The 24,090-nt window shown below is 38.3% G+C and overlaps 3 protein-coding genes across 3 annotated transcripts; 1 reads left to right on the top strand and 2 right to left on the bottom strand.

The window, feature by feature from the left end:
* Positions 1-2,795: 2,795 nt before the first annotated feature.
* On the bottom strand, positions 2,796-8,226 carry LOC140798577 (uncharacterized). Its single transcript, XM_073152459.1, has 12 exons — positions 8,069-8,226; positions 7,112-7,216; positions 6,863-7,033; positions 6,507-6,572; positions 5,778-5,843; positions 5,245-5,358; positions 4,981-5,159; positions 4,804-4,894; positions 4,619-4,687; positions 3,995-4,086; positions 3,660-3,723; positions 2,796-3,254 (listed from the first exon to the last, which is right to left on the bottom strand). The coding sequence occupies exons 1-12, from the start codon at positions 8,159-8,161 to the stop codon at positions 3,150-3,152; spliced, it is 1,215 nt and encodes a 404-aa protein (XP_073008560.1). The 5' UTR covers positions 8,162-8,226; the 3' UTR covers positions 2,796-3,149.
* Positions 8,227-11,148: 2,922 nt separating this feature from the next.
* On the top strand, positions 11,149-15,163 carry LOC140799205 (uncharacterized). The gene is made up of 2 exons (XM_073153386.1): positions 11,149-12,792; positions 13,243-15,163. The coding sequence occupies exons 1-2, from the start codon at positions 11,345-11,347 to the stop codon at positions 14,702-14,704; spliced, it is 2,910 nt and encodes a 969-aa protein (XP_073009487.1). The 5' UTR covers positions 11,149-11,344; the 3' UTR covers positions 14,705-15,163.
* Positions 15,164-18,229: 3,066 nt separating this feature from the next.
* On the bottom strand, positions 18,230-23,254 carry LOC140798804 (uncharacterized). Its single transcript, XM_073152857.1, has 4 exons — positions 22,797-23,254; positions 22,182-22,710; positions 19,862-19,989; positions 18,230-19,219 (listed from the first exon to the last, which is right to left on the bottom strand). Exons 1-4 carry the CDS (start codon positions 22,911-22,913, stop codon positions 18,746-18,748), a joined length of 1,248 nt encoding a protein of 415 aa, XP_073008958.1. The 5' UTR covers positions 22,914-23,254; the 3' UTR covers positions 18,230-18,745.
* Between the last annotated feature and the right edge of the window lie 836 nt (positions 23,255-24,090).

Here is a 24,090-nt window from a genome sequence, read left to right as displayed (position 1 = left end):
TCTATAATTTTAGATATTTTATAATTAACGGTCTATACACTTCTCCTTTTCTTCCTATCAAAATCTTTTTCTCCTTATAATTTTCATTCAACATATTTATATTATTTTAACTAAATAATATTAATTGAATTACTAAAATATCGCATCGCCCTCTCCCCTCCTATATACATTTCCATCGTCTTTTTCCAACCACCTCCTCTCACTGTCATCGTTGTCCTCATCGTCGCCACCATTTTTCCTCGTTATCCCCATATTACTCTTCTTCTTCAATTTATCCTTGCTCCGACTGAGGGTTCCTTGAAAAGCATTGAGCAAATCGTGCATCTCGACTAACTCGATTTAGGGATCAAAATATCTAACTTGGGTATGATGAGATAATGAGGATGGTGGGGAAGATGAGAGTGAAGGGGACAGGGATAATTTATAGATTTTATAAATTATTCATAATATTATAAATGAATATTGTTTTGTTGGTACCGTTCAAGTTAACCTAGAGTGTTAAATAAAAATTATGAAAAAAAGGAGGGAACACAGATTACAAAATCCCCAAAGACATGATGTGAATCATAAAATCTGTAATGTAAGGAATGAGATCAACCCCAACCCTAAATAATTATTGTGGAAAAAAAGTATTTGGTAGTACAATGACTTTACTCAATGACTTGGCTCAATTGAGGCGATTAGTTTGGAGGAGTAGGACATGGCTTGAAACCTAGACTAGCCATTTGCCCAGCCTATATTTAGTTTTCGGGCTCTTAAATGATAAAAAATAAAGAACGCCTATCTTAAAATATTTTTATTGATATTTAATATGACATAAGTAGAATAAATAAAATACTACAAGATAGCAAAGAATTTTATAAATAACACTCTACATTTTAACTATATTATAAATAAGATAATCTTATTTTATTATTTAGAAATTGAGCTAAGCCGCACTCTAAATTAAGTTTAACTTAACAAGCATCTAACCGGATAGAATAGAAAGTGAGAATTTGTGTCCAATTCAAGTTATACTTTTGCAAGTCAAATGCTTAATTTTATAAAGAATAAAAAGAGTGTGCTTAAATTGTATGGATAATTACACTAAATATTACCCATTTTTACATTGAACCTCTTAATAATGTAAAACATCTAAAATATTTCTTTCATTTGTTATCCGTTAATATTTTTCATAGGAAATAAATATGCATGTGCTATATAATTAATTTTATGTCCTCTAAGAATTATTTTACTCTTATTTTATAAGAAAGAAAGAAGGCAAAGGATATATAATTAACGATAGGTCTTCTGATTGGTTTAAAAAAGGAGGCATTTGTCTGGGCAACTCCTTAGCTCTCATCTGTTTATTTACTTTTATTACTGAGATTTCTACTCAGTTCATGATTGATTGTCCCTAGATGTTACTCCCTTGTGCCTGGTTTATTTTAGAAATAAGATTAGTTTTATTTTAGAAATAACTGTTCCTCTTTGTTATCCAAGATGAGATCTTTATTCTATAAATAATAATTTCTTTTTGTTCACTTGTATTTTAAATTAATTAAGGAATTAGTTTAATGTGTGATATATAATATAATTTTAATAAATAATATTATAAGATAAAATATTTATAATGTTTAGCTGTTATTCTAGAGTAAGAAATTATATTTTAGAATGAAAAGAAAAAAAGAGAGTTAATATAACTCACTTAATTTATTTTTTTTGAAATTAAGGAGCTTCATTCAACTTGCCTGACCCGAGTTAGCTGGCTAACCCAGGTTTTCGTCGCCCAAAATGGTACATAGGTCTAAGGAAACCTGGTCTGCCGGACCCAAACTTACAGTGGACCCAGCTAACCCGAGTTTTCGTCGCCCAAAATGGTACATAGGTCTGAAGAAACCTGGTCTGCGGGACCCAAACTTACAGTGGACCCAGCCACCTTCCCACGGTTGGGTTGGCTTGCCTAATCCGCCACTCTATTCGCCTCTCTAAAGACTTAATGATGCATGGGCGATGACTTAGTGTGGGTTATCAAAAGGCTTCAGCCATCCAGGATAAGGTGTTTGAAACGTTTGAGGTTATCACGAATCGGCGGATAAATTATTTAATCAATATATAATACCTAAAAAAATTGAAAAAGTACGTGTGAATACGGACAAAACAGAGAAGAATTTAATGTCTCCGCATGTCGCTTTCACTGCCACCTCACAGAGAAGAGAAGAAAACAGATCCCCGCCGCCGTTGACGTCATATTTCTACGTCACCCAAGATGACGTCAGCATGCAATACTTGTCTTCTTGCCTTCCATCCTTTCTGTCTTTATTAAAAAGCGTTGCCAGATCAGTACAGTATCGCTAGCTTTACCCTCTCTTTATCTATCGCTTTATCACTTGACGAGTAAATAAAATATACACGCAGGCTTGTTTGGTTGATGTATTGCTAGAAAGATCTTAGAATCGACTGGTGAATGGAGTAACAATTAAATTAGTTCAAAGGTCGTTTGCTATCTATCTAATCATCTAGGCCTAAATAATTGATACTTTCCACCCCCTTCATTTAAATAGTAAATAGTACGATGATCTTAGTTTCAGCATCCACCGTTTCTTTCATCATCCTTCATTTAAGTAGTTCGGCTGACGTCTGAAAGCAAGAAAAGAAGTGACAATTTCAACCCTTTTGAGCAACATTATTCTGATTCCTGAGGAGAATGAAGCAGTAGCAAGTCAATTGCAGTGCTATGCTGCAAATTGTAGATAAACTGATATCAGCCATCACCTAATATAACACAGTTCCACTTAGGAGTAACTCAAACAATGTGCACACCAAACCAACAGCTAGAATTTCAGCAGTATGTAAGTTATTGTTCCATATTGCTTTCATCAGTTGTAAATGAAAATTTTAACAAGAAAAGCTACAAAGCAGTGACGATGATTTACTATGTCAAAGATACATGGTCTAAGAAAACAACAGCTTTCCTACGAGTAGGAGGATGATTTATGGGAAATTTAATCGACAGAAGGGTAGCTGTGGATAAATTAATGGTTACGGAAAAGAAATAGCTATTAGAGCCACTCATCGACAACGACCTTCCGAACACCGAGAACTGTATCAAGTGCGGACATCTGTGTGAACACCACTTTGTGCAATATGACATAACTAAGACGACCTTCTCACTTGATGCTTGCATTGAAAATGGAGCTCGTGCATGGACCGGCAGATGTTGTAAATGTTATTCCCTTGAATGTTGCGATGCCCTTGTCATCAGTATAGAGATGCTGAATAAATTGAAAACAATTGAGAAGTCAATTATCCACAGAAACCTCTGTTATGAGATTGATACTAGTCAACTAAAAAGGAACCTTCTGAATATGTCCTGGTAGAAACAAAAAAAAACAGTAGAATGCCAAAAATGGCATGAATGTGATGCTATCGAATCAGTGATAGCTCCTCATTCAAAACTAACAAAGGTAGAACCGTAGAGGAGTGACTTATAACTGCTCAAACCCAAGCTAGAGACAAAGGTGTCTGCCGCCTTATACATCTAGGAGCCTTAAGGCAGGGTACAAGTGAGTTTTAGGTGAGTTCCTTAAACATAATTTTGTGAAATCCCACATTTTACAAAACCCACATAAAAGTCATAGAGGATGTCAATGGATGTATGGATCACAAATTGAACATACCGGTGTAATCTTTTCCAACTGTTTTTTCTTTGGATTTAAAACATCTTCAGGCTTCCCTTCGTACCTACAAGAAAAGGAGAATTATAAAAGTAAATAGATCAATGAATACGATAGGATTAAGAAGCTAGGCATCTACAGTGGAAAAAAGCAATTCATCACAACAAATAGCATATAAATGAAACAGGAACTTCATCCTTGATTAACATCAAACCAAGAAATCTTACTTCTGCTTTACAGCTATATAAAATTAATAACAACATTCTCCTTTTTCCCTTCAAAAGAACCATGCAAAGTTTGAGACTGCAATGCTTAGTTTACCAATTTTGTGCACTTACCCTACAAATGAAACTCGCTCTCCAATTGTAGCTCCTTCCGGAGGAGTTAGTGGCTCCACAACTGTATGATCTTGATTAGATGCACATAACACCTGGAAGATGTGTTCCAGAGTATTAATCAACACATATGTAAAAGGACAATAACAAAGAGAATGCTATAGCAAATTCAACAAACTGATAGTGCAGAGGAAGTTAGCCTAGATCCAGAAACACCTTGAAATAATGAGGTTAATTATAAAATACAAAAAGAACTGCACAGTTGGGCTCAATATGGAATAGAGGAGAATCACTCGGTAGACTCTTGAATCTGCTGAAGAAACTAGTAAATCTGCCCAAAACTGCAAAATATTCCTATTATGGCATTTTGCCGATACATGGTGCATGGTGGTATATATCCCCTGATCAGTTACTCTATATTACATTTAATTCATCGCTCGACAGACCTCCAGCTGTTGACAACATAGAAATCCATTTAATATCCGATACTTAACGTAAATCCTATATTCACAGCTGTGGTGACTAAAGCTTCAGCTCAGGATAACTCTCCTAAATGCTTCAAAGTATAGGTAAAAAGTTAAAACTACTTATTCTCGAAAAATAGCAGATGACAATATGAAATCATACCAATCCAGCAGACATTACATCCCGTAACTTTCCAGGCTTCACATTTGTTATCAGCACCACTCGACGGTTCTGAAACAAGAATTCAAGAGTATAGATAAACATTCTTTCAAGTACCTCAATCAAGAGACTGAAAAAGGAGAAGGAAGCGAACTAGCCCTAAGTACTCTTTGTAGTAAAGTACTTACAACGAGTTCATCTGGGCTGAAATACTTTGCAAGACCACTGACTACCTGACGCAAGTTGCCGTCTCCCAAATCTATCTCCTCAACCAGTAAACTGTAAATTTACTAGAGAATCTGAATCATATTCCCCATCCCACTTATTAGAGACTACTGATAAGTACATTTGAAGTATTACAGTACCTGTCAGCAGATGGGTGCTTCCATGCCTTGCGGATAATGCCAACCTGTATGTTAAGGATTGAAATATTGCACTCTGAATCCTTCTCTGAGGATTCCACAGGTGCTTTCTTTTTCTCTTCACTCGCTTTACTATTTTTTGATGTTACTGTGTTTGATTTATCTTTCTCAGAAGCCTTTGTCTTAATACATGCATCACAAACTCACACGTTAAACTTATACAACGGATAAAAAATGCCTAATAGATGCAATAACATGAGAGATTACCTCAGAGAATACTTTCTTCGACCCAGCATTTCCCTCTACATTGTCAACACTCTTCACTCCTGGAGCTACCTTTTTTGGACCTAGATCACCATCTGTTTTATCATTTTTTAAGTGCTGCAAAAAATAAAATGAAGAGAGAGAAAGATCAAACTCCGATGGTTCATATTTCATATGCAAAGACTACATAAAAGTTGTGTCACTTTCTATATTGCCCTTCTCAAACAATTGATTAGAGTTTCAACACTTAGTATAAGCTACAGATGATATTAAAAATGTGTTTGTGCTAATTGTATCTTGCCAAAAGTGGTAGTCAACTGCAAGGGAGGACAATTTTATTTGAGCAAAAAGACTGAAATCCAATACAACATTAGAATGATATGGTAATTCAATGCATGACACCTTTATATTAGAAGTCAATATATGTCTGTAACCAGAAAGAAATTTCAGCACAACAATTTTTTCATTGAATTAAACTAACATTATAAGCTAAAGCAAAAGAAAATTTAAATATAATAAATGTAGATTACACTCACAAAAGCTTCAAATTCAGGTTTCTTAATCTTAATCATTTCAAGCATTCCAACCCAATCTTCAATATTCTGCATTGAAAGGTAGAAAGATCAGTGGATCACAGTGAGTAATAATATTAAGGATCTAAGTTAGAATTCCTAGGAAGAAAGTCAAGAAATCACAATAACTTAAACTAAATAAGCTACCTTGCAAGGAAGAGTTAAAAGAACTTCAATGGATTAAAAATAAAAGTGTGAACATAATAAATCCTTAGAGAAAAGATCAAAAGTTATACAAACTTCCTATTTGAGGAAGCAATGTTAATACATCCAATCAGTAAGCTGACTAATATAACATAGCAAATACCAATTTGCTTCCCTACATGAAGCTCATGCTTACACTGCAATTCAAAGCCTCAGAAATTAATGTCATATAAAGGAAATTTTCAGGTCATGTGGAGTCAACAAGGCAATCCTTAACCATCACTAAAGGTCACCCTCTACAAGGGTCAATTAATATACTACTCACTATTAAAGAGCATCCACCATATTCATTGGTTTGGTATACAGCAAAAATCAAATAGTTTTCATTTGAGATGGCCAGTATACAAACTTATCTTAGCTTTTTAGTACAAAAAGATAATATGTCAGGCAGCAATCTCTCTATCTATAATGAACACAGAGAACAAAGTAGAAAAGTACAATGATGACAAACAAAAAGGAGATTAAGCATAAAGATTCTATGATCAATACCTGAATATAGTCTATCCACCTCAATACATGGGGGATTTCTCGCAAGTCCCTATCACTGAGATGACTCTGTCATAGAACAGTGATATAGTTTATTAGAGCAACAAATAATGATTCACTTAGGTTATGATTTGCAATCATGATGAGAAAACAGGTTAATAGTGCAAGGAAAAAAGGTAATTTGAATTTTGAAACCTATCTTACAAACAGTAAATATGGTATTCCCATGTTGGATAAGATCTTTTTGATGTGTGTTTACATGTCACAGTTTTGAACTTGATCTGCTAGAATGGAAAACTAAAGAACCAATATGAGGCCAATATATCATGGTTACTTTCGAGTAGGATAGGTGTACATACCACAAAAGGATGTATTGCTGAAAACAAAACAAGATCAGCAACAGAAGGCTTGAGACCGCGACCCAAGAGAACAGCTCTCTGAGTCAAATCTTCATTGAGACCACGAAGCGTAGCATTGCAAGAATCAGTCTTGATGGGAAAGTTATTTGCAAACGTCACCCACTTCGTTATCTAAAAATGCGTACTTACATAGGTTATGAAAAGAACTAAGATAAGCTATGACTGGAGAAGCATGAAGTTAACTTGTACCTCATCCTGATTTTGTAAAGGAGCCTCCCTTGCTGATGAATGCAAAATATTTGAGAACAAGCTGGCAATGTCACTCTCCTCGATGCTTTTACTGGAAATTTCTTTCTGCAGAATTCAGTATTAGAAAGTAAAGAGCCTATACTCCCAAAAAGCACTCACTCATCCACATGTAAATCCCATGTGTTCAAGCTGCAGTTGAGCATATTCTACCATTGTATGAATACATATGCTGCTATACATAATTGTCGTCCATATAATTAAGTATCGGTGCATTCCTCACACTTCTTTGTGATTGAGCAAGAGGAATTCAGACAAGAAGGTGAGGCCAGCAGAATGTGGCAATTACTTTTAGAGAAGCTCCACGATGAGAATCTATTACCTAGTGAACACTACAATTGACATCTATTTTCCTCTAAAGATGATCTGCACTTATCATGGAACTTTATTGATAAAGGTGTGCATAGGGGAAGTACCACTTGCTATAGAAAGTTATCCATAAGCAAGCCAGGTATCCGATTGTCCTTTCAATTACTATACCATAGTATGAGAACAGCCTTACTGCAAGCCAATCTCAAACCAATGTTGTAAGCGGCAACTAGACCATCAAAATCGCCTAAAGATAACCATGCCAAGAAGATGAAATGAATTAAACAAGCTGTACGAATAAGTAGCAGTAATCCCCACTGTACAGCAAAACATCAATCCCTCAAGTAAACGTAGCAGTAATCCCCACCGATCAATGTCTACCACTTCTGATCAAAAACCCTTCAACCATCGAAACACCCGAATCACAAAATCAAATTTTTTCTACGAACCACCACAAAATCCATCGAAATTGCATCAAAATCGTCTTCTTCATAAGAAAATAAACAGCTAAATTGTGGAGGAAAACATCGTAAGATCGAAAGACCCATTCCCTTAAACGGATTCAAGTTTGGATTATGCACTAGTACTCACTGGATCGAGAGAGAGGTGCTTGCAGAGAGCGAAAGCCATGGCTCCGTTCCTATTGGCCGTTACGCCTCCATTCGCGGCAGCTATCGACGCCATTTCCCTTCGACGGCTGCTGCAATTGCCGTTGGAGAACTAAAAGCCCTACACCCGTGTGGACAAATACGTGCGAACAAAATCTTATCGGGCCCATTATTGGGCCTCCATTGAGGCTCGTAACTATATAACAAACTTCATTCTTCGATGGGTCGGGCTTTCTTTTCTGATACAAAATTGCATTCCCTTTACCGGAATTACTTTGCAAATATCAGAACAATATTGTATCTTTGTTGCAAAATTAAGTTAGAAAACTGTTCTATATCACGCTACCTTCTTCTTTCCTGGTTGTGCACGAGTACTCATAAATATTGTTGTAATTTAATAATAATTATGCTTTAATTATTATCTAATTTATAATGAAAATTTATGTTTTTTTCTTGGGTTAAACTTGAACATGTGAAAAAAAAGTTGAAACCAAAACAAGATAAATTATAAATGAACAATAAATTTAAATAATATACGCATAAGGGCTAACGAAAGATCTAAAAAGAAAACCTAACCAAGAGGCCCATGTCTAAATCCTAGCTAATAATAAATGTACCAATAAATTTCACGAGAAAGAAGTAGGTGCCGGGACAAAAAAACTTCAGCAGTAGAAGCTATCGGATCCCATCGGGTTTCCAACCGCATTTAATGCACCCGAGTCCAGTTCTTTCGGAGTTTGGTGCGTGTCAACGACCACAATTTAATGCCCCCATTTAATGAAGTCGAACCCATCGTAAAGCGATCCAAAACCATAAAAAAAAAAAATTTTAAAAGAAAAGAAAAGAAAAAGGGGCCCCACCATATTTTGTGTAAGATAACTTGTGGTCCACGTTAAAAGAGTTACAAACTATAGTGCGTTTATTATTTGTCCCAATAAAAGGGTGGAGAAATCTACGGGCACGACGTTCTCGGGAGCCGGTAAAAGCCGGTCAGGCGAGGGCACGGCCCCCGGTGGGGTTTTTACATATGGGCCCCCGTGGCGAGTAAATGCGACCGGCTGTGGCCGGTAAGAACGAGGGGGCAGTTGAGGAAAAACGAAGAGGCGGGAGAAAGGTCCATTGGATCCTCTTCTTTGTTATTTGTGATTCGCTGGGAGAAAGAAAATTTTATTATAAGAATCTTCGCAACAGCAAGACGACAGATAGCATCGAGACATGGATTCAAGATTATACAGTACTCTTTGTTTCTTTTTCCTCCTTTTAATGTTAATTATGAACAAAATCTCAAAGAAAAATCTAATTCTAAGCTAGAAAAGTTTTCATAATATGTTAAATAAAACATAGAATATTCAAATATGAATACAATTCAAGAATGTGAAACTAGATTTAATTCGAAACAGAATACGATTACCAAAAAAAAGAAGAAGAAATGATCTCCCCCCTTTTAACCTTTTTTATCTTCTATCCTTGTCGAGGTGGCAGAGGAGAAGGGGGAACACCCCTTCCAATGCCCACCATTAAAGCTAGCCGTAGGCAAAAAAAGTTGTCCTCAAAATTGAATAAGTGGAGCAGAAGTAGTATTCTATGCGTCATGCGTAATAACTACCATTGCAATGTTTCATGCGTTTAAGCCTTCATGAAGGCATCATTGTGTCGGTTTCACTCCCCCACAGCATTGAAGCTTCTGGTGTTTCTATTTCCACAATTATTATTATTATTGTGTGTGTGTGGGTTTTCAATTGTTCTCTTTGGTGTACTCCAAATCTCTCCAATGCATATGCATGGTGGGCATAAGGGTTTGGTCAGATTGGATGTTGTGTAAGATAGTGGTTTTATAGGCTAGGATTCAATGCAGCCAACCCTTTTTTATAGTTTGTATTTGTGTCTGAACTCTGTTTACCATATTTTTTTCTTCTGGAATAACAAAACAACACCTAAATTTATCAAACTTAGATTATTTTTTTCTTCTTTAATTACAGTAAGAGTTAGACAAAGAGTCAAAGCATCTGTAAAACAGTGCGTCACTTCTCAAAACTTACGGTGTGATCCATTCAATTAAGTTGCCTTCCACGATAATTAAGGCGGCAAATATGCTCATGTGACAAATAATTAGGAGGCACACAGCTACACATTATACACATAACAGAGTGTTTTACACTCAGAGAAATGAATGCAGCACGTGATACTGACACCCTCCTCACGTGCCTCGCCCTCGATTCCGTTCCCTCTCGTTCACTTTGAAATCTCACACACACACACACACTCGGTCTCTTTTCTGGTCTAGATGTTGCGTCGATTAAATACGTGCGACCTGCCTCGCATTTAATGGAATTTATTGCACTACGGACTCGGGATTAGTGAGAAAGTGGGTGCCGACTAGTATGGGAGAAGGAAGATTGGATGCCGACTTTTTCTTTTGAAGTCTGATAAAGAAAAAGATAAAGGGGTCGAAGGTATTTCCTACTCTGGAGGGAAAGAATTAAGCTTGAGGAGGATGAGGATCCCATACGGTTATGGATGCGGGTCCCTTCAGTCTCGCTGTTTTGTTTTGGTGTTTGACGGAAAGATCGTCGGTAGTGACATGCATTAGTATCCAAACTATTACTTTAAATAAAAAAGAATATATTGATCAAGAATTATTTTAGCGGATTGGATAGAGAACTTTGAGTCTCTATTGTTGGATGCTGCCTATTTGATACACATTAATTGTGTATTTATAGGGAGTCTAATCACACCTAAGACTAATGCATAGAGCTGTTAAATTAAAATTAGCGGTAAAATTGGGGTGTTTCTCTAACTAGGGGAAAAAAATCTTTCTACGCTAAGCACAGTATCTACGTGTCATCCATGTAGGATTCCAGTGACTGCAACCACGTGGTTGGCCCTCCTAAGAAGGAGGCCAATTAGCGATTGCCATGACAAGAGCTGTTATTTGCTTTAATAAAAAAGAAAAGAAGAAAAGAAGAAGAAGAAGAAGAGCTCTTCTCTCTCTACTTGGTACTTACAAGTGTAGAGAGAGAGGTAGTAAAAGGAAAAGTAGCTGTTAGCATTCGGACAAGGAGACCAAAGAGGCGTTATAAAAGAAACAAGAGCAGACTTAGAGAAAGAAACCCCTTTGCTTCTCTGTCCATTGGCCAAACTCCACTAGCGTTTTCCCCTTCTCCTCCCCAAGTTTCCCTCTCCTCCGTCTTCCGATCTTTAATGGCAGCAAGAAAGTTGGCTTCTTGAGCTCGAAAAGGCTTCAAGCCGTCGATCGAAGATGAGATACCCACTTCTCCATTTCGTCTCCATCCTCTTGTTCTGCCCTCTCCTGGCAAAATCAGGGGGACCCACTTTGAACGACGACGTCCTCGGCCTCATCGTCTTCAAGGCCGACCTCCATGACCCATACTCCAAGCTCGCGTCTTGGAACGAGGACGACGACGACCCATGTGGCTGGATCGGGATTAAGTGCAACCCGAGGAACAACCGGGTCACCGAGCTCAATCTTGCTGGCTTCTCCCTTTCCGGAAAGATTGGCCGTGGCGTCCTCCAGCTCGGCTTCCTTCGTAAGCTATCCCTGGCTAAGAATAACTTCTCTGGTACTCTCAATCCCAAGCTTTCCGATCTCGATAGCTTGTGGACGGTGGATCTTAGCGAGAATAACCTATCTGGGTCGATCCCAGATGAGTTATTCGAGCAATGTAGGTCCCTGAGAGCCATATCTTTGGCTAACAATGGTTTCTCAGGTATTATTCCACCAAGTTTGGGCTCTTGCTCGAGTTTGGTGGCGCTCAACCTCTCGTCCAACCGGCTCTCGGGCCCCTTCCCGAGTGTGCTGTGGTCTTTGTACGGTCTCCGGTTGCTTGATCTTTCGGGCAATTCTTTAGTCGGCGAAATGCCGGCGGGAATCGATCGGCTTTACAATCTGAGGACTTTAAGTTTGCGAGGGAATCGGCTCTCCGGCCGGTTGCCAGAGGACATTGGAGGTTGCATGCTGTTGAAATCGCTTGATCTTGGTGAGAATTTATTTACTGGTAGCATTCCTGATGCGATGCAGAAGCTTTCCATGTGCAGTTATTTGAGCTTGGGTTCAAATTCCTTATCCGGGGAGGTTCCTTTTTGGATTGGAGAAATGAAAAGTGTGAAGATTTTGGATTTGTCAAACAATGAGTTATCTGGATGGGTTCCCAGTAAGATTGGTGATCTGATCCTTCTGGAGAAATTGGATTTTTCCAGGAATAGAATCACAGGGAGCTTGCCTGAATCAATGGGTTCTTGTAAAAGTTTAAGAGATGTGGATTTTAGCTTTAACTCTTTGACGGGTAATCTCCCTTCGTGGGTTTTCCAATTGGGGCTGCAGAGGATCTCACTTTCGGGTAATCAAATGAGTGGTGTCATAAAAGTTCCAGCTAACGCCGGCCAATCTATAAGCATCTTGGATTTGTCTCGCAATGCCTTCTCAGATGGAGTTCCAATTGATATCGCGAGTATTCGTGGATTAAAACTCTTGAATCTATCATCAAACTCACTCACTGGTTCTGTTCCTGGGAGCATTGGAAGGCTTAAGTCTGTGGAAGTCCTTGATCTAAGTGGTAACCAACTGAATGGGAGCATTCCACCAGAGATCGGAGGAGCGGTCTCTCTTATTGAGCTTAATCTGAAGAAGAACCTACTCACTGGAGAAATTCCAATGCAGATAGGGAATTGTTCTTCCTTAATATCTTTGTAAGTATTCCACATTTCTGTGTTCTTCCTTTTTTTTTTTTTTATACTGTCATCTATAATTTTTCTATCTTAGTTTGAGGATTTCTTAATTTCTAGAGGTAGATCTGAGTGCTTAAAAAAAATGGGCGAATCGGATATTTTGGAATCTTTTCCCTCTTATTTTTTTAGTGAGTTGATGGACTTTCATTTGATTTCTACCAGCAGTTTTGACTTTTTTTTTCCTTTATCTAGTGTCAAGCTGCAGCTATCCTATAATATAAAACTGTGTGCATATAATTAAGTAATTACCCTCTCAGATTAGGCTGGCTTCCTGTGAAGTAGATTAGTTGTTTCATATCAATTTAGGTTTATTTTAATCCATTATGGTCAGCAACATGTATTGTTACTCTTTAGACTTGAAACTGCTTAATTGATTCTATTGCTTCTTCTTTCTTTGGATTTTTCCTGCAGGATACTATCGGAAAACAACCTCACTGGCCCAATTCCTCCTACCTTGGCCAACCTCTCCAATATCCAAACTATAGACCTCTCCCTTAACATACTTACAGGCACCATTCCAAAGCAGCTCTCAAATCTCCCTCATCTTCTTTCCTTCAACATTTCCCACAACCTCCTTTCTGGAGACCTCCCTGCTGGAAACTTCTTCAACACTATCGCCCCTTCCTCACTATCTGATAATCCCGGCCTCTGTGGCTCCGTTGTCAACCGCTCTTGCTCCACTGTCCTACCCAAGCCCATTGTCCTCAATCCGAACTCCTCTTCCTCTACCAACCCCTCCAACCCGGCGTTCTCGCCTGGGAACCTTCGGCACAAGAAGATCATCTTTAGCATCTCTGTACTTGTTGCCATAGGAGCTGCTGCGCTCATTGCACTCGGGATAGTCACTGTCACAATCCTAAACATCCGTGTTCGGACCGCTGCCTCCCAGTCAGCTGCCGCCCTGGCCTTCTCTGATGATTACTATAGCCATTCTCCTGGCAGTGATGCCAACTCTGGCAAGCTCGTCATGTTCTCCGGTAATGACCTGGACTTCAGCGCTGGAGCCCATGCCATCCTAAATAAGGACTGCGAGCTGGGGCGTGGAGGATTTGGTACGGTATACAAGACCATCCTCCGAGACGGCCGTCCTGTGGCCATCAAGAAGCTTACTGTCTCAAGCTTAGTCAAGTCCAGAGAAGATTTTGAGAAGGAAATTAAGAAGCTTGGCAAACTAAGGCATTCCCATCTTGTCACCCTCGAAGGCTATTACTGGACTCCATCCTTGCAACTACTTATATATGAATTCATCTCCGGTGGTAGCCTATATAAGCATCTTCATGAGAGTTCTGCGCAGAATCATCTCTCGTGGCAGCAAAGGTTTGACATAATTCTTGGGACAGCGAGAAGTTTAGCTCACCTCCACCGCATGAATGTGATTCACTACAATCTCAAATCAAGCAACATTCTCATTGATGACACAGGTGAGGCCAAGGTTGGGGACTACGGATTGGCGAAACTACTACCAATGCTCGACCGCTATGTGCTTAGCAGCAAAATTCAAAGTGCGCTGGGGTATATGGCACCAGAGTTCGCATGCAAGACAGTCAAGATCACTGAGAAGTGTGATATATATGGATTTGGAGTGTTGGTGCTGGAGATAGTGACGGGGAGGCGCCCGGTGGAATATATGGAGGATGATGTAGTGGTCCTGTGTGATGTAGTTAGGGGAGCATTAGAAGAAGGGAGAGTGGAGGAATGTGTGGATGGGAGGCTAGGTGGGAAGTTTCCGGTGGAGGAGGCCATCCCGGTCATGAAACTGGGTCTGATTTGCACATCGCAGGTGCCATCAAACCGACCTGAAATGAGTGAAGTAGTGAATATTTTGGAGCTGATCAGGTGTCCACAAGACAGTCAAGATGAGGAATTGAGTTAAGCTGGCCCGTTTTTGTTTCAATTTTATCTTCTTTGAGATCTACAACATAAGAGGAAAAGATAGGTAGAATATAGGGTTTTATGGCGAAAAGGAATCCGGTTTCTTTTGTTTGAACATGCAAAGAAGATTAGGTTATTAAAGTTGCAAGGAATGCATGTGGAGGCATGTTCATGTTTCTTTCTCCACTTCTATGCTAAAGAGGGGGGGGCACTGAGAGGTTGTTTCTCAACTTTCAGTTATGTGTGGCTGTGTGGGGGTTCTTTCCATGTTGCTGGATTTCTTTTCACCTGGCCCTAAGCTTTGTTTGACAATATAAGCTTGTATTCCTTCTTTTCTCGGTATATTGATGTGGAATTATATTTCTCCTATCACACCTCCTCGCTGAAAATGGAGGTTGTAGTAAATTGAAGTTCTTGCTATGTGATTTGAAAAGTTTAAAGCCTTGTTAAACAACATCAAGAGCTGCTTAAGTTTCGAATAGGGTGATGTCTCACATAAATCTTGGGATGCATCTACCTCCTCAAGACAAACTACAAATTCTTAAATAAAACAGTACTACAATTAATGGCTTAAACAAGGAGAGGGGACCATGTCAGCCAGCATAAACAAAAAACTTCAATGCTAGATCTCCATGTGCTTAGTATCAATATTTACAAATCCTTGAGCCAGAAATTTCATGTTAGTGTCGTGTCTTTTGGTTCTGGTGTTTCTTACAGCAGATAAAAAAGAAAATTCACTCAGAGTAATTGTGGCTCATTCTGTGGCAACCTGCAATCGTTTGAAAATCACCACAAACTTGTTATAGTGCATTCAAAGAAGGTATCTATGCACACAATTTACAGCAGTGGTTGATCATGTCCTTGTGCAGTGTTGTCTCAGAACAATCAAACTTCATATTGTGATTCCTAAAAATATTACCCTCTGCAATGCCATCACTAGTACCATACCAATGCATTGGTTTTATGTCATCTTTGTTTAAAGAAAGGATGAGATTGGTGGTCCTATTAATCTTCCACATTTTTATGAGTTGGACTTTGTATGTTTTCATTTGGTTTAGTGCAGGCTTGTCCTTTGGTTCCCTCCACTAGTAAAAGCATGCATTGCTTATAAAAGTAGCTAGGAATCTAAAATTATTGTTATCTTAGTTCATTAATAAAGGAAGTTACAGCTACTCTTTCCTAAGTCAGAGGCAGTAAAGATATTAATGCCTCAAGCTGAGATTCTCTGCCACACATGTGATGGTAAATAAACAAAAGGCAAGGCAATAAATAGAAAAAGTACATGTCAATGTGGTGGTGGAGGAAAGAATCATGCAGGTTGGTGATGGTGCCCTCAAACAGTGGAATTCCTTCTGCTTTAATTAACATCACTCCAATCTTTCTACTGGAGTAGTGGAGACTGAGATCTACCACATGGAAGAAGAGTGCACCCTTTTTCTCAGAGAATCACATTGATATGTCCCAAGTAGTGTCTTGAGGACAAAGGGAGCCTTGAATAAAGCATTTCATGCAAACATAATTTTGCTATGTATAACTATGAGCACGCATCCCTTCATGGCGTCAAAGAACCAACACAAGAAACAAAGGGCACCTTTGCCATTTGCTTGTCTGGAGCAATAAAGTGAAGATACCAAAGTGAAGTACAATTTTGTCAAGCAGAAAATTTTGAAACAGAAACTTCTGACTGAGGGAGATTTTAAATTAGGGCTAATCCTGCCTTGTAAAAGAAATTAAGATTAATGGGATGCCACTGATCACACTGACAAGGTTTGACAAATAACAAAAGTCCATAGCATTGGGCAAACTAAACTCATTGTCATTAAACTACTAGCAAATGACAAAAGAGTACTAAAACAATTGCATGCACAACTGTACTCAGGTCAAAAGTTTGAAATGACCTGCAATTCACAAAATTAATTCATTGCCATTGGGCACAGGCTGCAAAGCCCCTGCTTGCCAGCTCATGTTTGCATCTCATTCAAAGTATATTTGCTTGTGCAAGGAGCCAGGGAGGTCCCTGCCCAACCATTAATCTAGCCTTAGTTCATGATAAGCTATCTTACCAATTGAATCAAGAAAAGCCCAAATGCCAGTCATCATATAAAGGAAAAGGGAAAGGAAAGATAAAGGAAAAGGGAAAGTGTTAGGTGTACTACTATAATATTAAGGGACAGTATAATGTGGCCTCTCACCACTTTATCAACACATGGGCCTAGGGAAGGACACCCACCCCTGTTAGAAGAACAGTGGAAAAGAGAAGAGGGGACTCATGCAGTCATGCAGCAATACACTCCACTAATCTTGAGAGATAATGATGAGGACTAAAGCAGGGGGTTGTCTAGCTTTTTGTTGTTAAGGGCTAGGGCTCACATCATCATCCCAAGGGTGGTTGATATATATATATAAGTGGGTGGCTTCAAGTTGCATTCCTTAGTTCTTACATCAACTTTAATCAATGCATTGGAGAAATGAGCTTGTTAGTTTTATAGATATGTACTATTCCCTCGCCATCATGGCTTCTCCTAAGATGTTGGGAAGGCAACGTTCAAACATTTAAAGTTTCAAATCAGTAGCATAAAGAAGAGTTGAATTTCACAAGGGTGAATTACAAGTTATCTGTCTATAGTTATACTTAAAATAAAATTATTCTTATAAACTTTCATTTAACTAATATAAAATTATTATATTTTTTTATTCAAACTTAACCGAAAGGTACAAAATTATTTCAAAAAAATCATAGAGGAATAATTTCCACTAGAATGAGCATCCAACATGCCAGAATTGAGCTTCACCTTCCATTAAAAATAAAATACATTGTCTTCCTCTTATATCATTTCCTACCTAATGTTACAAGGCGCATATTTTAGTTATCACAATGTACCTCTCTTCAGATACATGAATACTATGGAATAAAATATCTCAATAATCTTAAAATATATTGGTAAAAGATTCATAGTGATTCAAGCAAGATAATTGATATTGTAGAGATATTATGGCAACTTGATGGCTCTGTTAACGATACAAATGAACATTTGGATATAGTTCAACTTTAGGCATACCCATAAGGGGATAATTTGTAATTTATCCATTTCACAATGTGATCAAAAACATATTTAGTTCTCTCAACAAGAATGATCTTTCATCAAATCTATCATTTTACAGAGTAGAAAAACGTATCGACAGAGTTCATCCGAAGCCAAAAGAATGGACATAAAATGGGATATCAGCAGAAAGGCCTGCTTGAGCCTGGCCTGACCCAAGTCCAAGTCCAAGTCCAAGTCCAGGGTCGACTCTAGATCAAGTCTATTGTGACAATTTGTCACTTTGAATCTCACAGCTACCTTCCAAAGCACTGTAGAACTCCTCCATTGCAATATGTGAGTAGTACAAGTTAAGATAACATTATTTTTCTCATGAACAGAAAATTATCTTAATTGACAAAAGAATAATTTTCTTTGATGACATGAAAGACCAGCATCTAGTCATGATCAAATAAGGAAAATATAGGCAAAAGCACAATGCCTAGTTTCAACAACAAAGACCAATTTCTTCTACTCATTCAATAAAACCATAGAGCAAAGTACATGATAATTCATACCACATTTAATGATCACAATTTACACCTCAAAAGGATTCCAAAATGTTGGAAAATTTTGGCACCTTGTAGATGCGAGCTCCTTCAGGGATGACATGGTGGAATTTTTTTTATTTTATCTGTAACCCTATAGCTTATTAAATCCATTTACCCAGACATATTGAAGGGTTTCTATCTAAGGACTCCCAGATGTTTATGTACCAACAGGAAAACAGAAAAGGAAAGAACAAATGAATATAGTGTACAAAATTCATCAAACCCACTTCCACTCTCGTGTTCCTGTTCCTAAAGATATACTCTGAGCATTTTAAGCATTAATTTCCTGCATTTTTCAGTCTTTGCCCAAAGGTATCGCAGCATTTGTAAGATATCCAAGCAAGAAGTTCTCAATTCCTTCATTTGCGAGGATAAATAGCAGGCTCGTCTGCTTTACACATTGTTGCACTACTAATCATCCCAGTCAACATCCCAACCATCTTTGTTAATGTTTCGGGACCTTGACGAGAGGCCATTTAATGAAATATTTCCAGTAGTTTGTTTATCTGAAGGGTTTGCTACTGCTTCCTCATCCCAATCATCGTCCCAGCCATCATCCCAGCCATCACCAGAGCTTGCTGTGGTCACAACTGCCGAATTGGATTGAGGCTGTGTTCCCATCTCAAGTTGCTGATACGGGATACCAGCATTGACTCTCCTTCCCCTCCTAAATTTGCAACAGGCCCATGTACCTCCAGCAATAAGCATGGTAAAGACGAAGAAGTAAGCACCATAAATTGGAGTAAGACGAGTTGCATAACCAGCTAATTGCTGAAAATGTTTCCAGTCAGAAACAGTTGGTGTGATGTGTAGGACACAATCCCCTTTTCCAGCATTTAGAACAATCTTACCACCGCTTGAAGCACTAGTTGGAGGAATATTCACCTGAAAGTTAGCATGCATCAGCATAGACAATATATTCAAACGGTAATAGCCACTAAAATAGTAAAAAGGTAAAATACACACTAAACAGTGCTGCAAAGAATAGTGAACTATGAGAATGGACCATAAAGTCCATTTTGGTGATATTAGCAGGGTGCTTCTAGAAGCGTACATGATGAATTAATGTTTCTTGAGAATAACTGACTCGCTTGTTCATCGGTCATTGAAATCACTGACTTCTACTAAATCTGATCAATGATAAACTAAATGCATCTATGCAAAATTTGAAGTACTTGGGAACATCTTATATGATAAGCAATCAATCACCGCACAAGAGTTTTTCTGGAAATGGATAGTGACATAATATTTTATGTGGACAATAAGCACTTTAAGATGGATTGAATTGTGAAGTTAAGATTCTATTATCGCAAAACTAGAATAACTGAACTAACTAGTAATTGCAGATTAGGAAATCATCACGAATAATCATGTGTAGCCATTTTAAAACTCTGTTTCCCAACATCAGTCACCTGCTGGAATGTTTAACAGATCAGGATATCAGCCAAATATTAGCCAACGATACATTCAAGCAACAAAAACTTTAAGGTCCAACAAACACAAAAATGAAAATAATAAGATCCAAACCTTTCTCGACATGTTTTTGGCTAGGTCTATCTTCTTAACATCAATAGCTATAGGAGGAGTTGGTTTGACATCTACAGTTAAAGCATTCTCCCCTGTATTCTTGATTAAAAAGGATAACTCGTCCAAAGCTGCAAGAAAGTACAGTACAAATAAAGACCTTAATTATATACTCAAGTTGTGCATAAGTTCATGATTACCTAAAGAACATATATAGCAAATAGTAATTGAAAGTAATAACACAAAAAGAAATACTACCAAGAGAATGAGAGCTTTTAGAGCACACTACCAATGAAAACACAAATTATCTTAAGTATTCTTCTTGACAGAAACTAATCCAGATAAAGGAAAGAGAAGAAACAAAAGAAGATGAACCTCGTAACTTAAAAAGATTGGAATGGAAGGGAGCAACAAAGGACAGGAAAGAGAAGAATGGAACAATAAACACCTCCAGAGTATCATCTCAAAGAATACTCTAAAAGTTGGAAAACAGCACAAAATAGGCCAGAGTTAGGCATATTCCGTGGTCCTCAGCCAAGGCTTTGAAAATTAAACGACATATTCAGAAGATTTCTTTGTGAACTTCTTCCAAAATTCTCTCCTTTTTTCTACTGCTTTTGTTATACTGCTACACCGCTACTGTTGCTATTCCTGTCCTCTGAGTCTGTGACCATTACTGGAATTGTGACAACTAACAAGTTCCAATATTGTTACTAGTGATGTTATATGATATCTACAACAAAAGCTGCTGCCCTTGCTGCTGATCATGTCACATGCAAAGAGATGTTGTTCCTACTTCTGTTGCTCTCTCCTGTTGAGTCTCTCCAAAAGCCGCAATATCCATCGAGGGTGTGGGTGCACAATCTCAAGTCTCCCCAAACATACACCAAATATCTTGAAGGCAATAAAGATGATATTGTGACCAAAAAAAAAAAAACTTTGTCCTCTTTAGCTATAATTTTTCATAGAAGGCAAAGACATCCATTTTCTGATGCTTCCGCTCTGCCTAAATTAATCTAATCTAGTGTTATGCCACTTCCTTGCTTCATCTATCATAAACAACCAATGTCCAAAATGCCATTTGGTCTAAGCTAACAATAGGCAACCCATCTAATACTGCAAGTTGAAAAACCTGTGATTTTGACACAAAAAGTAAGTTATCCAGGACACATCACTATGCCTACTTATCTGATCTCTCTAACAAAAGACCAGTTGTGAATAGAGCATAAGACCCTTAGCATAAACAAGTGCCCACTTATCGATAGCAACGAAATGACTCCTTTAATCATGGTCAATGGGGATTCATCACCCTCTCCAATAAGAACAAAATACTTTCCACCCTCCTACTCTCTCTCATGATAAGGGCACTTCCAATATTCAACAATAATAGGTAACTTATAAGAGTGTGTTCAATTGATGAAAAATAGAGGAAAGAAAGTGATGAAAGTTTCTAGTAAAATCACTTCTAGTAAGTAATCATTGACTTATTAGTGCTTAGTAAAAATTAAAATTTCTCGGTAAAGATTGAAAGTGAGTCATTATTAGAATTATGCAGTATATAAAAACGTGGAAAGTGTTACTCTTCTTTTAAAAAAGAAAGTGAAGCGAGAGAAATTAGATGGTTTTAGGAAAGTGGAGAACTCACTTCTCATTCCACTTTCTTCATCCAAACACTATAAAGTAGTAATTTTCAATAGCCCAAATGAGTAAAGCATCAGCTGTCAAATATGCATAAGGCCCTCACTTGTCCACTATAATAGCATAGTTGTTTTCTTACCCATTCCCCTAAGTAAATATGAAGCTCCTCCATCATTAAAAAAGAACAATAAGCAAGAAAAGGGGAAAAAACTTTCTCTTAGGTTTCTCAGTCAACCCAATATGAAACTGAAAATTCTAATAATCATCATGGCATTGCAGGACCAGCTAAGCACAACCCAACATTAAATGCTCGCAACAAGAACTAATCAAACCTTTACAAATTACAATTGGTCAACCTAGCATAAGCCTTCTATAGTTCGCCCCAAGTTCCTAGAAGTGGAGAGAGGACCTTAATGTTAAGCCCTTGTCTGTTCAGCAGTATATTATCCACCTTACCTACTACTCATGCAATCTACTAGCATTAAACCTCTTATAGTTTCTCCAAATATGAACAAAGTCTGGACAAAAGAGGAAAAGGATATATTCTGACATGGGTATGTGAATTAAGGAAAATTTATGGAATAAAAACAACCATAAACGAAGAATAAATACCTAGAAGAGAAAAAAGGGCTCTAAAACCAATTGCAGTGCACAGGCCCCAAAACCAGATAGCCAAATTTCTTACCATTTCCGGAGATCTTGAGACAAGCAACCAAATCTTCTACTTGACATTTCTCAGATGATGCATCACATGTCTCCATTTGAGTTTTATCCAAAGAGTTTTCCAAATTAGGGGAACTTCCACCTCCACTACTTGGTGGTTTCTTAGTTTCAAGATTGCTTGGTGGTGCTGAGATCACTGGACTTCCATGTTGATTCTCTGTTCCACTCGGTGGATCCTTCTTATCCGATCCACTTGGTGTAATCTTCTTCTCTGGTCCAATTGGTGGATCCTTCTTCTCCGGTCCATTCGGCAGATCCTTCTTCTCTGGTCCAATAGGAGGCGCCAACTTCACCGGACTGCCTTGCGCACCCTTATTCTCCGCTCCTCCCCTTGTTGCCGGATTCGCCGGACTATTCGGCTCTGTATTATTCTGGACTTCAGATTTAGAAGCAGCTAAAGACGAATGATTTAATTGCGTTGGTGGACTCTTCTTGATAGATTCAGAAAAATCGACCTTTGGAAGAGGACTCAAAGGAGGCGATGAAGGAACCTGAATAAAGAAGGCATAGATGAAACGGTAATAAGAGATCTTGCAAGACTCAGATATATATTAAGAAAAAGTGTCCAAATTCTTACCTTTTCCGGGTTGGGTTTTTGTTCTTCTAGTCCATCAGCCAATAAAACCCTGGATGAAGCATCGCATACTCCTGCGATAGCCAAAACCAATAGGATCGCCAATAGAAATCTACCCATCCCAAGCAACCAAGGCACCTTAAATGTAGAAAGATCTCACCCTTCGAAGCGAAGAGATCACATTCCACTTCAATTCGAAGATAGATATGATGAAGAAACCCTAACTCTCACTCCTTTTGATCTCTTATCAATAATTGAATCTAGGGCCTAAGAACTCCAAGAGAAATGGAGAGAGTCGATGGCGCCGCAGTCGAGTCCAGCTAAACCGAGAATTCTTCTATTGGCGGGGGGGTCAAAGGAGGGGAAGCTAGGGTTAGAGTTTTGGTTCTTACTAGTGTTTGAAATTGGGGATGGAAACGAGAGTGGCATAGAATTGGGGAAAGCGTCTGTCGTAGTCTCGCAGAAGAGAGGTGAGTTGTGAGATTCGGAGACGTGGACGTTGGTAGGTAATTTCTATTTCATTCCCTCTTTTTTACCTCTATTTACAACTTTTTATTTTTTTTTTACCATATGCGAATAAATCTTCTCTTTCTTCAACTATGATTCAAAAAATATCCACAAATAGTTTTCCACACAAAGATTTAACATTGCCCCAGATTAAATTGGCTAAATATATTAAGAACCGAAACTAATGAAAAAGGGAAAAAAAATAATCTGGTAGTAAATGGAGAAATATCGTGTAGAGTTTGCGGCGCTGGAGGAATGACATAGATAGAGATATTGGTGAGCAGAAGACAGAAGTGCATTAATGCTGGACTACCCCATGATTTACTTTGAGGTCCATACATTGGTCAATTGACATGTCCATATGTAGATGTTAGATCATTATTGTTCTAATTCTTGCAAACAAGTTACAACTCATATGAGGTAATGGAAGTATGGGAAAAAAAAAGAAAAGGAAAGAAAGAAAGATAGATAGAAGTATGAATCACACTTCCAAGATGTGCTTGGCCTCCATTGCACGTCAAACCGCCGAGGACTTCAATAAATAGTGGCATTTAAGTGCACCTACACCATTAGATTCTCACGCAATTGGCATTCCAATCTCCTGTCATCATAGAAATTATTCCGATCACTGATCACACACTTCCAGTGCCATGGAGGAAGAAGAAGGAAGAGGGAGCCTCTGCATCTGCTTCGGGGATCACCACGCCACGCTGTTCGACGAGTTTGAGAGGCTCAGCTTCGAAATTCAGCTGAACAGGACCATCCTGAGGAGGAGCTACTCAGCGCCGAG

Source organism: Typha latifolia, chromosome 12 (genome assembly GCF_019914945.1).
Source record: "Typha latifolia isolate L0001 chromosome 12, TyphaL0001v2, whole genome shotgun sequence".
Taxonomy (NCBI): Eukaryota; Viridiplantae; Streptophyta; class Magnoliopsida; order Poales; family Typhaceae; genus Typha; species Typha latifolia.
The sequence above is the reverse complement of the archived record's forward strand: the minus strand, read 5'-3'. Positions and strand labels throughout refer to the sequence as shown.

What these genes read in the sequence shown, in the direction of transcription:
- LOC140798577 (XM_073152459.1), bottom strand. Translation starts at nt 8,161, where the DNA reads ATGGCGTCGATAGCTGCCGCGAATGGAGGCGTAACGGCCAATAGGAAC. An exon ending in AACCTGAATTTGAAGCTTTT is followed by an intron (nt 5,359 to 5,777) that starts GTGAGTGTAATC and finishes TATTTTTTGCAG; the next exon opens with CACTTAAAAAATGATAAAAC. An exon ending in GAGCGAGTTTCATTTGTAGG is followed by an intron (nt 3,724 to 3,994) that starts GTAAGTGCACAA and finishes CTTTTCTTGTAG; the next exon opens with GTACGAAGGGAAGCCTGAAG.
- LOC140799205 (XM_073153386.1), top strand. Translation starts at nt 11,345, where the DNA reads ATGAGATACCCACTTCTCCATTTCGTCTCCATCCTCTTGTTCTGCCCT. An exon ending in TGTTCTTCCTTAATATCTTT is followed by an intron (nt 12,793 to 13,242) that starts GTAAGTATTCCA and finishes TTTTTCCTGCAG; the next exon opens with GATACTATCGGAAAACAACC.
- LOC140798804 (XM_073152857.1), bottom strand. Translation starts at nt 22,913, where the DNA reads ATGGGTAGATTTCTATTGGCGATCCTATTGGTTTTGGCTATCGCAGGA. An exon ending in AAAAACCCAACCCGGAAAAG is followed by an intron (nt 22,711 to 22,796) that starts GTAAGAATTTGG and finishes TTCTTTATTCAG; the next exon opens with GTTCCTTCATCGCCTCCTTT. An exon ending in TCTCAAGATCTCCGGAAATG is followed by an intron (nt 19,990 to 22,181) that starts GTAAGAAATTTG and finishes ACTTTCTTGCAG; the next exon opens with CTTTGGACGAGTTATCCTTT.